Below are 17,092 nucleotides of genomic sequence, written 5' to 3' on the forward strand. Positions count from 1 at the left end.
ATGTGCAAATGAATATTAGTTCATTATAACTAGCAAAATAATTTCAAACCTTAGTGATTATAGAATCCTTTAATGAAGTGCTATATCCTAATTATCATCTGATTTAGTGCATATTCACACAATTTTCCAAATCCTAAATATTTTTTACTTTTAATAAATATAGCTAGAAACTTTAGCAGACAAATAAAAAATTAAAAAGAAAAACACCTGCAAAAGAGCTTCTCCAGAGACTAATTTAATAACATCACGTCCACTATAAAACTTGCATAGCTGATGATATAAATCACAAAGGTATTTTGAACAGGTACATAGAGTTGAAAATTCAGTTTAACTTGCATGGTTCATATAAGGGCAACAGGTCTGAAAACTGTTCTAGAGTAAGGCATTAGCCAAAACTTAGAAACTGCACTGAAAAGCAAGAGGCACCACAAAAAAATAAACGAAGCTGCAAAAAAGTTCATAATCACATAACAGGCCTTCTTTTCCTCCACTCTCACATTGCCTTAGATTGCCAAAAGAAAAAAAACTGCAACCCATGAATAGCAATTACAGCTTGATTCAAGCTCATGATGCAAAAAGGAAAAACCAAACAGCCAAAAAGAACAACAACAACAACAAAAAAATAAATAAATAATTAATTAAAAAAAAAAAAAATCAAAAACACATCCCAAAACACCCAAACAACAAAACAAACACTAAAACAACCAACAGTCAAAACAGTACCATAATATTTTAATTTAAGAACTGGAGAAAGCTTACATCTTCTTTCAGAAAACCTTCTGGAGTAGAAATAACTCCTAAATGCCAATTGTTCATTATTTTTGCGCTGCCATTAAAAAGCAAGTTACTTCTCTGCACCTATTTCACTTTCAACACATCTCATCGAGATAAGACTGGCTGTAGATAAAGGCTTTGATATACTCATATTCAGCAGGTAGAAAGTTAAAGTTGGTTGCCCCCATTACAGAAACGTTTAATGAAAAACAAAAACAAATAGAACTCATGAGGAAAAAAAAAGTCTTCTATACAGATAGGCAAAAAAGCGTTGTATTACAAGATTCAGAATCTGCACTTACTCTTTACCCCTTTCTTCCCCTTTCGTTCCTTCTTGTACTGTTCCTTCAGTTTACTTATTAGTCCCTGGTCTACATCCCAAACCTCAGCAGTTGGGGACAGGTCATCTTTGTCTACATGCAGCATATTATTAAAAGAAAAAAAATCAGCAATTGGCAATGCAAGCTGTTGGCTATTTACTATAATAGCTGTATAAGAGCATCAGTACAAGTTCTTAATAAATCTTTAAAAGGTGCAGTCTCAGTTTAAAGTTTACAAAATACAAAATCTTGTTTCATAGTTTTCCAAGACACTGCTTAATATCAGTTACACATTTGAAAATCGTGTATTAATTTGTTTCTAAAGAGCAAACAAATTAAGTTTCATAAGTAACTTTTCATGTTGCATACTTCAAAATACAGAAAAATTCATTGGTGTTCAGAAAGATTACTGCATCTTTAGAAAGACAGTGTTAAGAAATTATTCAGCCAGTGTTAAACAAGCAAATAAAAGTTTTCATGCTGTATTACTCATGAAAATGCAAACTGAGTAAGTCAGTGCCAGTTTATTCATGAAGACCACCATGCATTCTCTCACACTCGTTCTACATGCACAAGAAAGAAGTCTTGGTCCTATGCATAACCAGAGAAACAAATCATTTTAAATGAAGACTGATAAAAGTAATTCACGTAAGTGAATTAAGTTGACATCCCACTGCATTTCAGGAGTTTCACTGGAAAAAGCAAAAAGGCCACATTCCACAGCCATTTCAGAAGACAACTTTTTCCATCTGACAAACATTGGAAAATTATTTAGTGTTCATGAGGAGTCTCAAAATTTCTCAACTGTCTCAAACCTTTCTGGAAAGGCTACAGTAGGAAATGGATAAACTAGTTTCCAAGACAAGGTAAAGGTAACATTTGCAGAAGAACCTTGTCTGAGAAACAACTAAACATCAACCAAACTTGGTTTATGCACACAAGGTTTTCAAACATAAAATAATAAAAATAAGTTATTCGGTTCCCAACTTATAACTATACCTACAATATCAGTGTCTCCATAAGACAGCAACTTTTGATATTACAGTCACTTGATTCATAGAAGTGCACAAGAGGAGCCATATACAGCACAGAAAGAAACAAAAGCATTTATGTAGCAGAACAGTATAACCAGTAGGAGTCAGTCTACACACAAATGTTTCATGATAAAACGGAACAAAGAATGGGAATATACCCTAGGATATAGACCAATCTGTAAAAAGATCATCATTCAGATAGGGCGGAAAATGAAAAAGAGAAGATTGATAAAGAGATGAGATACAGAAACAGTAATGGTGGGGAAGGCAGGAAATAAAACATAGTGGGGAAATTTCAAGAACTGTCTGTAAGGACCCATGGAAAAGGAAACTGAAGAATTACATCTTACACCAAACTACTGCCACAGCTACCAAACCACAAACAGAAAGATCTTAACCTTTATGAACACAGGGTCAAAACAGTGATAGAAAATTACCATTTATTCAGGAAACACAAGAGACACAAAAAGATGACAGAAGGTTCATGCAAAGAAATTAGGAAGGAAATTGATAAACAAGTAAATAACCCCACTCCACCCCCGACACACATACAAAAAGGAAATTCAGTGAAGAACAACAAATAACAGCCCGAAAAACATTAATAGAACAAAAATAAACAAGTAGGTCGCAACAGTACAAATTAGGGTTTGACAAAAATCAACTAAAAAACAGAACATATGTAAAAAAAATGTAATGCCGTTGCCAAAAAAAAAAACCAAAAAACAAAAAAAACCCACCCAAAACAAAACAAGAAACCAAAACATTCTTGCATGTAATTCTGGGATGTTTTAAGAGTTGCGATATATGAAATCAGGAGCACATAATTCAGTGACAACAAAATAGGAGTAACATATCCAGTCTGCGGGATACACTGAAATTTCAAGAGGCAATGAGTTGGAAGGAAGTGGGCTAATTCAGAAAACAGGATAAAAAAGCCTGCAAACAAATATCCAGGAACAGTGGTATTGGCTACTGAAGTGTAGTCAGAAATAAAAAACTAATTCAAATTATACCTCAGATGAAATAGGGAGGCTCTGAAATGAATTTCAAAGATTACTGGAAAACCTAACAGTATTTTCCTCACTATGCCTACATTTACTTATCCTTCTTGGAACAAAGTCACATAATTGAAAGACTTCCAGAAGTCTCCTGTAGTAGTAAGCTTATTCAAGTCACTCATAGTGGTCATAATCCACACTAAATTGGCACCAGGACCATGCAGAGGATCGAGAGTGCCCAACAGCCAATATCACTCAGTAGAGGCTTTTTTTTTCCCCTCTTCAATTTCATTTTTTTAAAAATGACTCAAGAGAACTTCAATTCCAGTCCCTCTCCTGTATGGAATTCTGTGCACAGAATGACTCACATTGTTACATAAAAAGAATTTGTTTCACACAGAGGAAAAATTCAGTGATTAACATGTTAGACACGAAAATCACAAGCAAAATAAGTAGACTACTTGATGTGTAACACTTGTAATGTGTAGCATATACTATGTAACAGGTAACATTCGCTTTATTTCCTTTTACCTAAGCAAACATAAGCATCCTTTTCTTGATACTGTTTCACTACAAAGCATAAAATTCTAATTTGAAAATCACATTCATTTTTCAATGAAAAATGGCATACCTTGTTTAAAATGGCTTGAATTTGCTCATCTTTCGCTATTTTGAAGATAAACTGTTCTAGCAAAATATCACATGACAGACTTTATATCAAAATATCTCAAAATAATTTAAGACTCAAAGCACATTAAATGAGGTATTTATAAATAGGAGGAACGCATTCATTAGAACTGTATTATAGGCAGAATGGAAGATGTCCACAGTCAGTGGCAGGCTGATTTGCAGAAATTTCTAATAGCACAAATGTAACCATCAAATTTAGTAATTAAAAGTTTTAATGTATCTGGAGTTAGACCTACTGATACTACTTCAATGATTAACTATTGAAAGCAAAAATATTTGATGCTTGATTCGCTTATATTAAAATATCTATAAAGAAATATATTTAAAAACACTGGTTCTTCGCATTTTGTGTCAGAGAGCATAAATCCTCACTAAAACAAGGAATGGTAGGGATGCTAGGACAGGGAACACTGGAGCAGGGAAAAAAAAAAAAAAAAAAACAACACTGAAAAGAAAATAGAGCTGAGCAACTATTTACATTACAGAAGAAAAGCAGCAGTATGTATGTCTTTCTATATACCGTACTGGTAAGACTGATTCAGAAACCAGAATTCTCTGCACTTGATATTTGAAAGGGAAGTGCAAATTCAAAATCAGAACCTTGGTGTCAGGGCCTAAGAGAATTCTCATACTGAGAGATCTGCCTGCTTGGCTATATAAAGACAACCAATAAATTAGTCAAATAACATAGTTTTTAAAGGTGAACAACACTAGGCAACTAAAATGCTTCTAAAACCAAGTAAATACTACTAAAACTAAAGGTTACAACTTGTCTGCCTTCATCTTCCAATTAGAAACAAAACAGAGCTTGGAAATTAAAAAAAAAAAAAAAAAGAAAAAAAAAAAGAAAAAGATCAACTTTCTGATACTAATTCCAAACAAACACTTCCTAATCCTTGGTACCTTCAAAATTAATTTTTACAAGCGAACCAAAGAAATTAATTTAAGCTCAACACAAGTCTAAAGTTCCCTATCAGAAAAACAGAACAAAAATCAAAATTCAAAAGCCTATTTAATTCAAATACAAAAACATTCAGAATCCTGGTCCTATTCAAGCAGTACATTCCTTTCATTGGATTTTTCTTTAATCAAAAGTAAAACATTTGGAAGTATAATTATATTTCTTTCCACTAAAATATAAATATGGAAGTTTCAGCATTCTAGACATTAATAGCTAATCACCAGCATCACAACCATCCGCACATCCACACAACCTGTGAAGATACCGGACAGTCATGAACAAGTATTTTTCTATTTCTAAATTGCTTTGTTAGCATCTCACCCCACTCTGTTCCATCTCCAGAACTTCGGGCTTCTCCAGCTCCCTCACCATCTTCAGCTGTCACTAAAAAATCAAATTCTTTCAAGGCTTCTTCAGTATCGGGATCATCTGTAAGGTCAGCAGCTAAACCTTCATTACCAATCTGCAATCAAATAAAGAACATTCCTGCATTTTAACCACCAACCTTTATCTACTCAAATGTTTCATTATAAACGATAGCGATTATGCTCATCGATGACTTTGTTCTTAACATGAAGCATGCTCAGATCCACACAGAACTATAGCTGCTTACAACAAGTAAAAATGAAAAGAGAGAAGCACAGTCAACTAATCATTAGAAAGGAAAAGAATATTGACATATGAGGTTTAGCAACAAAACCAAACCCATATAGCCTAATTTTCAGTTCTGATTTAATAGGCATTAACTGGAAAATTTTACTTTTTTTCTTGCAATATCAACAACTTTGCAGAGAAGCTTTAGAAACTGTTTCCTGCTGGTCTATAATTATTTTTTCCTTTTTGCCTTCCATTTATATTTCTGTACTAAACATAAGTTTGGAAAATATTCACAAGTGTTTCTGAAACTAATCTTTTTAGTAGTTGTATCACATCTTCACCTAAAGGCAACAGAAACAATTCCCTACCAAGAAATCACCAAGAAGTTCTCTTTCATTCTGCAGGTGAATAAAAATTCAACGTGGGGCTGGGTTTCTACATGAGTTCCTCAATATTCTTGTACTTTTGCAGAAAGGCTTTTTAAAACTGAAGTAAACAAAGCTTCAATTATTTATTTTTTTCTTATAAAAATTTTGTCAAGAATCAAACAAGTGTAATCTCTTAACAAATGCTTAAAGATTTACTTATTATATAAGACTTTCTACTGCCCTAGAACAAAGATTCAAAAAACATCTCAATCGACTATTTACTAGATGTATAAGTTAATAACTAAAGGTACAGTGTAAAACCCTTCCTAACAAGTCAAGCTGGGACATTCAAACTTTCATTAAGCTGAGCTAATGTTGAATGACAGTTGAGCTACTTATGAACAGCAGAAAAGCAGCCATAGGCACTTCCATTCTACAGAATAGTACAGAAAATTGTCAGTATGACTGTCCTAAATAACCTCTTTGCATAAAGAAATCACAGTGACAGAATTTTCTAGTGTGGAATAAAAGAAATGACATGATATTGACTATCTAGGGAAAAAGGAAAAGATATTTCCCTTTTAAGATAGGGTTTGCGCATGCGAAACAATATCTTAAATTTCTTTTACTTTGTGTTTCTTATTTATCCGATGTTTCTCTTTTCCTTCTGCAATATCCTCTATCATGTCGCTCTCTTCTTCTTCATCACTATCATCTGCATTTTCTAAGAAGTTAAATGTTTCAAGAACATCACCGGAGTTCCTACAAAAATAAAAACATTAACAGGGAGAGAGTTTTACTCATGAGATTTTTGGAAGATGAATTAACATTAAACACAGTAGCTGTCTGACTTAACAGTTCAACAATTTTAAAACTAGCAAAAAAAAAAAAACAAAACAAAACAAGAAATGACTGTACGATGTTTCTACAGCAGTCTAATTCTTCATGTTACATCACTCAGCAGTAACTTTCCTTAAAATAACAATTCCAAAGTGGCATTGAAGCTGAATTTACATCATATAACCCAATGTTTTCTATGCAAGACTTACAATCAATTTCACTGAAGTTCATAATCATTTGTAGTCTGCTATGCTCACAGTGTTCAGAGACTCAAGAGTCTGAAGTTCTATGTGAACTGACCAGTACATTAAAATGACTACATAAACTTCATGCATTTCTCACCTCTTCACTTACCTTTTGATTTCCTGTCCCTTTTGTTTTGATGAAGGAGATTCGCCCCCATTGAGGATCTGTTCTAAATTCTTTGTCTCTACTGAACCATTTGGTTCTGAATTGGAGAGCCCAAGCAAAGACCTTACCCGCTGGGAGCGTACATCCAGTATCGTATCTGTATAACCTACTTCCTGAAGATACCTAGTATGTATTAAGAAAGAAGAAAGCACATTTGATGGAAAAATGAAAGAAATCTGTATTGACTCTTACAAATTAATGCTGCTATAATATATATTACAGAAGATGAGTTTCATCTCTAACCATCTCACATGGAAAAGCTTCATGTACACTGTTTAAAGATCAAGACTACAAACTCCTGCATCATGGCCCACTGTGTGCTCATCTCAATTACTTTGAATCAAGATGTATGCAAACAAACGGATCCTGAGACCTCAGGAAAAAGCGTGAATAAACCAACATTCCAACAGTGTTACTTACTGTCTTAGTAACTGCCTGCCTTGCTTCCAGGTCAGTTGGCTATTCTGAGGTACTGCAGGAACCTCCGTATCTTTGGTTTCTTCTGAAAGATAGCATTATCAGCAATTATTGGTTTTTGGAAGGTTTTTTTTGTGGCTTTGTTTGATTTTTAAAATCAACTTTTCACAATGCACCAATGACATGAAAAGCAAATATTTACAAAAAGCAATCTTCAAATTACTTGCAGCCTACTGCAGTAGTTCCTTTTAATTAAAGAGGGCTTTTTTCCCCCCTGTGCTTCAGTTATCTGTTGGAGCATGAAGCAAATAGTTTAACAGAACAAAATCAGTTCTCCACCTCAAGAATAGCAGCTGGAAAAAGTATTCATTTGGAGAAAACAAAGACGTCAAGTTTAACACAGATTCCATGTGTTTACTGTCAACAACTAAAATCTTGAGCCCACTGCATCTTTACTAAGGCAGAGACTATAAAACACAAGTTTAGAGCTTAAGGATTAAACCATCTAACTTCCATTGCTTTTAAACATATATTAGAAATCCCATGAAAAACATGAATCATGATCTGTAGTTTCAGCTGAGGGTAGAAGTACCCAAAATGTGGCAATTCTGAAATAGAAATAAACGAAACAAGAGTGATCTGTGAACCACAATTTTAAGGCACACTGCAAAAATACAGGCCAACACTGCAACTTTCCAAAGACCTACATTACAGTAGAAGCCACATTTATTTTTGCTTATTAAACAGTTATATTTCCAAAAACTCCTTCTTTTATCTGCAATATTGTGAAAAGGGAACCATCATGATAACCTTCGCATCTACATTGCAAAATTCGATGCACTTTGGAGGCAATAAGGATAGACTTTTTTTTTTTTTTTTTTTTAAAACTCGTAGGCCATTTTTCCTTCATTTAAGATAAAATAAAACTCAGTATTTTTTTCCAAGCCAATTCAGTAGCTTCTTTCCCCCGCTCATTCTTCAAAAACTAGCACCTTGTAGCAGCACCAAACAACAGTATTTCTGATGCTTTTGTACACTTAAACTTTCCTTCTAGATGGATGTCAAACTGACATGAAATGTTGAACAGTGATTTTAAATGAACAGTGATTTTAAAAGCAGTAAGAGCAGCAGCAACTTAATAAGGAATTGTGCAACTACTTCAAACTTTCATTATGTTCAGAGTTGTTTCAAAATAAAAAGGTCAATTTGTTATGATTTAGAGATCAAAAATATTTACCCAATATCACATTTTTCCTAGATTTTTTTTCCTCTGTAACGTAATCAAGAGGGAAAAAAGAGAAAGTTGCAATAAACTGAGCAAATCTAGAACAGTACAAAGAAACTGTTCTAGAACAGGTACTATCATAAAAGTTACCTGATTCAAAAGTTGGCATTTTCAAGTCACCTTGGTTCAATTCTGTGCCATACTTCAATTTATGATACTTTGCCCTGAAAAAATATGCAAAGATTTAACAAATTAGCACAGGATGCTTTTATCAGCTCAAATATTTTCCTACTCCCGTTTAAAACAACCATATTAACAGAACACCCCTTATTCCAAATGCAATACAATTACAATAATTACAGTATCATGCAATTAATTCTCGTTCTTCAAGAATTTTGAGAAAGCCTTCTTACAATTATAATTATCAAACAATGCAAAGGTGACAACCGAGTATTTGCTCTGCTCTCCAAGATTTTTTTTTTTTTTTTTTTTTAAACACATCAGCTAGGTTCAATTATTTACCATGGGTGATTTCTTCAGCTGCACTACTGTCACAGCCTAAACAATCATACTATGATGAATGAATGTCATATTTGGGATCCCTAGCTATTTGTCACCTTCAACTCCCACTCTGCCTTTGCACGTTAGAGATTTTCTCCCTTAAAGAACTACGCTGTAATGCTACCTGCCCCCATCACATGTAATTTTACTGATTTTATCTTCCCCACTGACTTAAGACTTAGCTTCCAATCTCTCCTCAATCCACATATGCAAGAGTGCCCTCCTGCTTCTTATCTCCCAGTCTCTCAATGCCTATCTTCTCCTTTCACGTCAATTTTTAAAAATCAGTTGTGGTGAAACTTTTCCACAAAGGCACACAAGAACCATCCCAATCATCTTCGCAACTAAGGATGCTTACCAAGCACCTTCAAAGCTCCCTTTATATCCAGGAAAATCATATGCACTATCTACACCTATACCCTTGAATTCTCTATCTTTATCCTACACCACTAACAACTGCTTTTCCCCCCCTGCATAAATCCCCTGAAAATAAACTCTCAAAATTTCAGTAAAAAGAACTCTAGATGTTCCATAGTAGAGAAAGAACGTCAAAAGAAAGTTAAGTCAGTCACATTTTAGAGAAGTCTCTTAAACACAGCAAACTTCACACTTATAAATCAAATATTTGACTGAATCACATCCAGTTTCCACCAATTTTAAAGACTGTCCCCAAATAAGAAGATATTAGAACTTCTTGGGAAAAGGTACATAATGAAACAAGCTGGACAAAAACAAGGATATATTAAAAATTTCCCTTTCGAATAGCCAATCCACTGCTGGAGGTTTTTTAAAACTCAAGACAAAATATCATCCCAAATGCTGCCTGACATAAGTGATGGTATAGAAAACTTCTAAATTAAAAAAGTTTCTGCCAAAACTGCAGGCAGTTAGGTGCAGTCTCATTAACAAACTGTCAGTAGATGGCACTATTGACCCTTTGTAACAAGAAAACTCTGCATTTTGTACCAGTTACACTGTAGCTGAATAATCTGGCTGACAATTAAATACAAACACAAGTTTTTAAGTTATTTGAATGTATTTCACCCATCTACTAGTAAGACTGTGTACAGCAGGTGCTCATTCCAACCTGAGACAAAGCTTTGTTACACCCTGTAAAAGGCCAGAGGCATTACAGATAAAAGTATACAAACTATAAGTACTGTAACAGATCTGGGTAAAAAAAAAAAATTAGAAAATGACACTAAGTAAGAAACTAAGTCAAATAAATTAATGAGTGAAGTTAATAAAGCACTGTAGTTAAGAAACCAACTTTTTTTTTTTTCCCAATTCACAGCCATTGCAAGTGATATTCGAGTTCCATTTTGTAGCTACAATTTGAAAGCATAACCAAATTTCTGTTTTGACAGAGTATAATGAAGTATTTGATCTAGATACCAACAACAAGACACTACCAATAACACAAAATACTGCTGCATGTAATTAGATCTATTTGGTCTTTCACATCACATTTGATTCTCAACTTCATTTTTACAGGAAGAAATACTCCTCCATATTTTCCACATAACCAAGGCTAAATTATTATATACTTTAAAAATCACTAAAGTGACAGTAATTCCTGTCCCATATCACATAGTAATTGAATTTTGCAAGAGGAATCTTTTGAGTACTGACTTGCTATCCTTCTGAAGCTAGGTTTCTATGAATGAAGAAATTAAGAGAAGACGAAACGCCTCTAAGTGGATTTAATTGTTTGCTGCCTATTCTATCTATTGAATTCTACCACCCAATTGCAAGAATTGGTAGTAGCTTCAACCCAAAAAACAGATGAAAATACAGGCATAGTTTTACCATCTCAGAAAGTATTATTAATTTATCACTACATTAATTAAGATTGGAATAGAGTGGTTCAAAGTATGCATCAGAGTATGTCTGGCTATGTCTACAGAGCGCCATAAAGACATATCTGCTAGCAACAAACAAAAGAATCCCAACTCATATGCATACCCTTTTAAGGTATCATAGTGTTACAAAAATTCATAAGCTGACCCAAAACACTCAAGGAAATTAAAGTTACAAAAATTTTCTTCTTTAAAACATTACACTTCTAACATACTTGGAGAGAAATACCAGAAATACTAAACTATTCCACAGCTACTACAGCATTTTATTTAATCTTACAAACTAATGTCCTACTTTATGTTCTTCATCTGAGAAACCATGATATTCATCATAATCTGAATGAGCTTTTTTTTTTTTTTTTTTTTTTACTCCCTATAATTTAACATTTCTGCATTAAACTATTTGACAGCATGAGGAATTCAGCAACGGAAGGAAAAAGGTATGGGAAGAAGTCAGGTATAATACTGATAACTGTTCTCAACATTGAGATCAGAATTCTTTTTTTTTTTTTTGGTCTCCAGGCTGATATCATTTGCTGGTGTCGCCTGTAGAACACCAATGGCAAGAAAAAACTAACTCCTATCACCTTGAACTCTTCGTTCAGAGCAACAACCAAAGCTAACATATCATTCTTAGATGACACGCTAAGAAATCAGTAGCTGCTTGCTCTCCATAATCAAATCGCAATACTTGTACAATTAGATCCCCTCGAACTACTGGGTGTTAGCAGCAAAAGAAGTACGAACAGCTTCCTCATTGCCTCCCACTCATTCACCAATCAAAGCCAGAGTTTCAGTTCCTGTGTTTAGCAATCTTCATGACAATTTTGGCTGGGGAGTTAAGCAAAGATTTACCTTTTGAAAACTAAGCAGCATTGGGTTGTATCCAGCAGCCAAAAGAACTAAAATAAACTGTATGTTTCTTCTGCTGTACGTATGATTTTGAATTTCTTCCTCATTAGATGAATTCTGGAATTTCATGGGAAGTCAAACTACAAAGGTAGTTTAATTTCAAGGGAAAGCATCAATGAGTCTTCAACAAAACCATTAGCTGCACATTCTGCCTTCATACTACAGCTCTTATTAACTGTCTTTGATTTATCTTAGTAAATAGGCAATCCCCACAGCTTTACAGCGTATATTTGCAGCAAGTCTCCACATGCAGCACACAAAGAGTTTATCACTGCTAAAAAAAACCCAACAAACTGCTTTCCTTCAACTGTTCAACGTTCTATTAAATGAGAAGTACACCACCTGCTCATCACAGTTCTCATCTGACTGTAATTCAGAGTCATTTGCACATAGCTGGTATGATCTAACAGTGTAACTCTTAGTCTTACACCAGTAGGAAACTTGAGTTACTTTCCACCCTGAGAACAGAAGTGAATGAAGCAGCTCCTTGCAGACTATTACCTCACCAGAAAATACATGAGGTGATGCTATGATCTGCAATATAAACATACACTGTGTTCTGAAGTACACCTTTATACAGGATGTTTCACACAGAGATATGCAGTCATCCTCATTACATTAGATTTTTGTAAGAGAACTGACTAATCAGTTGTTTCTGTACTGCTTAGCTACTTACAGTACTAATTTATAATGTGAACCATGTTCAGTCTTGAACAACTAACCAAAAATGTCACAGTAATAGTTAGGTTTCACCTGGACACGTTTTTATTTACACTGGAAGGAACATTCCCCACAAATCAAAGTAAACAAACGCTGACTACTTTTTTGCCAGACCCTTAAAAAGCTCACACACTTGGATTTGGCTTCATTTTGAGAATAAGATAAAATTAAATTAAAGAATTCAGTCCATTACTGAAAATACAGGCATATGACAAGTCTGTCTGCCTAGTGCTTTTACAAAATAAAGCACAATCTTTGGTCAACTGAAACTGACAGCCAATAAGATACTGTGAAGTTTTGAAAGTCATTAACCTGCATGGAGTGAAATGAATATTTAACATAAGCAGAAGGGGGATCATCTCTTTACACTATCTGATAGTGACGAGACAAGCAGTAATGACTTTAAACCACAAGAGGGGAAATGTAAGTTAGATGTTAGGAAGAAATTCTTTACTCAGAGGGTGGCGAGGCACTGGAACAAGTTACCCAAAGAAGAGGTAGATGCCCCATCCCTGAAAGCATTCAAGGCAGGTTAGATTAGACTTTGAGAAACCTGGCCTAGTCCCTATCAGAGGGTAGCAACTCTTTCCAACCCAAGTCATTCTATGATCTGACAAATTTTTTATAACATCATGTTAATACTACAGAAAATACACTTACTGAGACTAGAAATTCTAGTGTTCACCACATGAAATAACAGCACTTATTCTTCAAACCAGAAAAGACAATCTACTCAATTTGAACTTTCCGTTTTTAAGACATGAGACCAATTTGGAAACTGAGCAAATTTGTATTATAGCAGCCACAAAAGATCACCAGAAAAAGTGAGACAAGAACACTACTTTATTAAACACCACTTTTGTTTAATTATCAATAATTAATTTTTTTTCAGTAATTGTTACCAAAAACTCAGACAGTTGGCACAATGTGGCGATGACCCACCACAAAAACAGTGCATATAAAGCAACAGTAGAATAATCTAGTAAAAACCATTCACACAAAGTGAAAAAGTGAATGCACCTTTCTTCCTAGTCTGTTAAGTCTTACGTGTATAATAAAAGTTTAAGAAATACATATACATACCTTTCTTGTTTTAATGCATATTCTAACATTTTTATTCTTCTCACTAAATCTTTCTTCAAGTTTTCTTGACCCTTTCTTTCCCCTTGTAGAAATGCTATCCGAGCCTGAAAACACACACACACAAAAAAAGAAAAAACAATTATTTTATTTTATTCTGTTCCCAAAACGAAGCATTACAAATCTGGCTCAGAAGAAAAATATAAAACAAAAGAGAAACTGTTTTGTAAGAATCACTTTAGTCAATTATTAATAACAAAAATATTTCTGCCCAGGAGACTGTATGTTGGTTTTGGCTCATAAGAGTATTTCTTGTTTGCCAGCTTTTTTTTTTTTTTTTTTTTTTTTTTTTTGCATTGAGATACAGGTATAATGTAGTAAGAAAAGGTACAAACAGGAATCACAATAAATGCACGTCTTTGTCTTACGACATTGTTAGCATACATTCTTTTATACATTTTCTTCTGAAGAAGAAGCCATATTAAAAGATACATACTTTAAAGCCATTTAGTTTTAAATGTTATTTTTTGAACAAAACAAGAAAAAGAAATTAGCATAAGAACTCAGATACAGACTTAATAAATTAACTATGCAAGAAACAGATTTATTTCACAGATTCACCTACTGACAATTGAAGACAGTCAAAAATTAGAATATCAGGGTTTATTATTTTTTTAATGCCATCTTATATGAAGCAAAAGATCTTCCCACTGATAGGGGATGGAGGGAGTCGAGCAAACCCAACAACTGTACGTAACTGCAACTATGATAACCAAATTTTTAAAAAATAGTGTAGAAGTGATTCTAATCCAAAACAAAGTGAATAGTGTTGAAGACAATTCTAACTAAACACAGTTTGCATTCCACTAGCAGCAAATGACCAGAATGTTCCACAAGCCCAACCTGTCAGGCTTGACTAATGAAAATGAGGATAAGACAACAAAACTTTCAGTAAATAATGCCTTTGTACAATAAATAAATAAATAATCAAAATTAGTAATAAAAGCAATTGGAAAAATAAAAACTAGTATGTTACATGCACATATGCTCAGCACCACTCTTCAAAGTTTGGAAACTCCCGTATCTGCATAGAGTCTACTCATAAAAATAATACCAGAAATAAATACTCCAAAAATCATCACTGAAGCATGGTCACTAAAGCTCTTCTGCTCTTTAACACAACAGTATGCAGTATGGGATTCTTCTCCTAATTCAGATCTTCTGTAAGTGATAGTGTTCACACCTATCAGTCTCCCTCCTTTGGATAGCATCCTTTTACAACCATTTGTCACACCTTAGTCACCAGGTGCAAATGCTGGGCCTTGTTTCACCCTCTGCCTGCAAATACCTGAGAAGAAAACGCTGTAGCTGCATCTGCCTCTTACATGCTCACAGCCAAACTATCTCCTTCTTCTGGAAATAATTCTGGACACATGGTCACACATAATTAAATGTTCACACTTACTTAAATTCTTACTTAAATTCACCTGTAAAAAGCCAAGAAAAAAGTCCTTAATAAACAACTGTATTTATATCACCCTACACAAGGTCCAAATGGTTTAAAAGAAAGGTTGCCAGGAAAGAATGCACTTTTTAGACAGTTTGTCTAAAGTTTGTCACTTATATCAATAGTAGCTGATATCTTCTGGCAGACACACTTCTAGCTATAGGGAACTTTCCTTTTTCCTCTATCCACTGTAACTGTCACATGGTTAAAAACTAATTGAAATTATCTGCACAAAAGACTACTTCAGAATACTGCTAGACATCAAGGCCTTCCATACAAAATAAAAAATAAGATTAACTTACACAGATTTGCTGTTAAGCTAGGCTAATTAACTTCTTTCCTCAAGTCCTAAATTGAGCAGTGAGGATTGCCAAAACTATCAGTTGACATTTTGTGTAACACTGAGCCACAAGAATTAACACGATTTCCTAACAGTGATTTTTTGGAGAATCAGTAAATCTCAGGTTAAACACAAAAGACGAAGTAAACAGATGTCTCCCACAGTTGTTAAGTTCCATACAAAAACAAACACTGAGGAAATGTTCTCTATAATACAGTTTTCAACCCTAAGGTATTCCTTTCCTTTGAAAGGATTCTCTGGAGAGTAGGAGCTAGTAAGATTTATGACTATTAATGACTGATTAGCACCAAAACTGGGAAACAAAATGACACAAAAGAGTTTACTACTCACCTTCCCTCCTTCCCCCTACAAGACAGTTCTCTACACTGTTTTCAATCAATTTGTAAACCTCTAGGTTTACAAATCCACCTCCTCCAATTTCTGCTTCTCTTCTAGGGTAACATTACTGCTTTTGCAGACACACATTAAGTCTAATGAGGAAATCTTTATTTATTTTTTACTCAGTTCTGAATTACATCAGTTTCCTGACCCTACTCTGTCAGGCCATGGGAGTACTTAAGGCTGGCACAAGGGATACAAACAGGATACCAAAGTAACTGACCATCAAATAATAACAGGACCAGCTCACATAAGTCCCAAACGAATACAGAGTCCAGGAAACTCAGAAGACAAGCCTCTCGCCTCCTGACTTACAGATTCAAATCAAAATCTATAGTAATATTATAATATCTATAAAACAATATTTCTGTATGCAAAAATATAATTTCCCTCGGCTTAAAAAAACCCTAAATAGCTGAATTTAGTTATGTATTGTTGCTAGATTTCCTATCCTTCCCCCACATCTCCCATCCAGACAGGACTATGCTTCAAATTATAAACCAAGTCAGAAGCTTATTTTTTCAGGGCAGATTCTTCCTCTTTCATTAGATTGCCCATTTTCATATTTATTTTCCCATCTCTCTGATATCTGCTATTTTTCTACAAAAATCAGTAACTTGCTAACTCTGAGATTCCTCTGCACCTTGGCCCTCACCCGTAAATAAGAGTACTATCACATGAATTTGCTGAGTTTTCTTATGAAAGTGAATTCAAAGAGCACTGAGAAAGAGGGCAGCAGATATTTTGTGTTTGTGCAAGGATGCATGACATAAAGCCTAAAACATGGCAAGGCAGAACACAACACAAGGATAAAAAGAATTATTGAGCAACCACCTGAATGGTATGGAGCCCATGAAAAAGAATGAGCTGTGACTAAATAACTATGGGATGCAGAAACGAAAGGAGATGAAATTCTAACATCTAATATCCCAGAATTGGTAACCTTAGCATTCTTCTAATTCCATACAAATAAGTACTAGATATTTAGTCTGAAGGGTTTCTGCTTTTTTTTTTTTTTCTTTTTTCTTCTATAAATAAGAGCCCTTAAAAATAAAATTAATTAGTCTTTCACCCTCTGA

General features: G+C 34.2%; 1 protein-coding gene across 2 annotated transcripts in view; it reads right to left on the reverse strand.

The window, feature by feature from the left end:
• Window positions 1–17,092, reverse strand: part of STRN3 (striatin 3) — a gene marked incomplete at both ends in the record, with an annotated part of 53,563 nt that overhangs the window by 23,191 nt on the left and 13,280 nt on the right. The window contains 7 exons of one of the 2 annotated variants that reach the window (XM_079536795.1): window positions 1,077–1,187; window positions 5,099–5,240; window positions 6,372–6,504; window positions 6,937–7,116; window positions 7,414–7,495; window positions 8,786–8,859; window positions 13,771–13,874. In XM_079536795.1, the coding sequence (XP_079392921.1) occupies window positions 1,077–1,187; window positions 5,099–5,240; window positions 6,372–6,504; window positions 6,937–7,116; window positions 7,414–7,495; window positions 8,786–8,859; window positions 13,771–13,874 (826 nt within the window). The remainder of the gene's footprint in view (window positions 1–1,076; window positions 1,188–5,098; window positions 5,241–6,371; window positions 6,505–6,936; window positions 7,117–7,413; window positions 7,496–8,785; window positions 8,860–13,770; window positions 13,875–17,092) is intronic. The other variant, XM_079536796.1, reaches the window with a different exon arrangement.

The sequence above is a fragment of the Tetrao urogallus genome (genome assembly GCF_951394365.1).
Source record: "Tetrao urogallus genome assembly, chromosome: 6".
Taxonomy (NCBI): Eukaryota; Metazoa; Chordata; class Aves; order Galliformes; family Phasianidae; genus Tetrao; species Tetrao urogallus.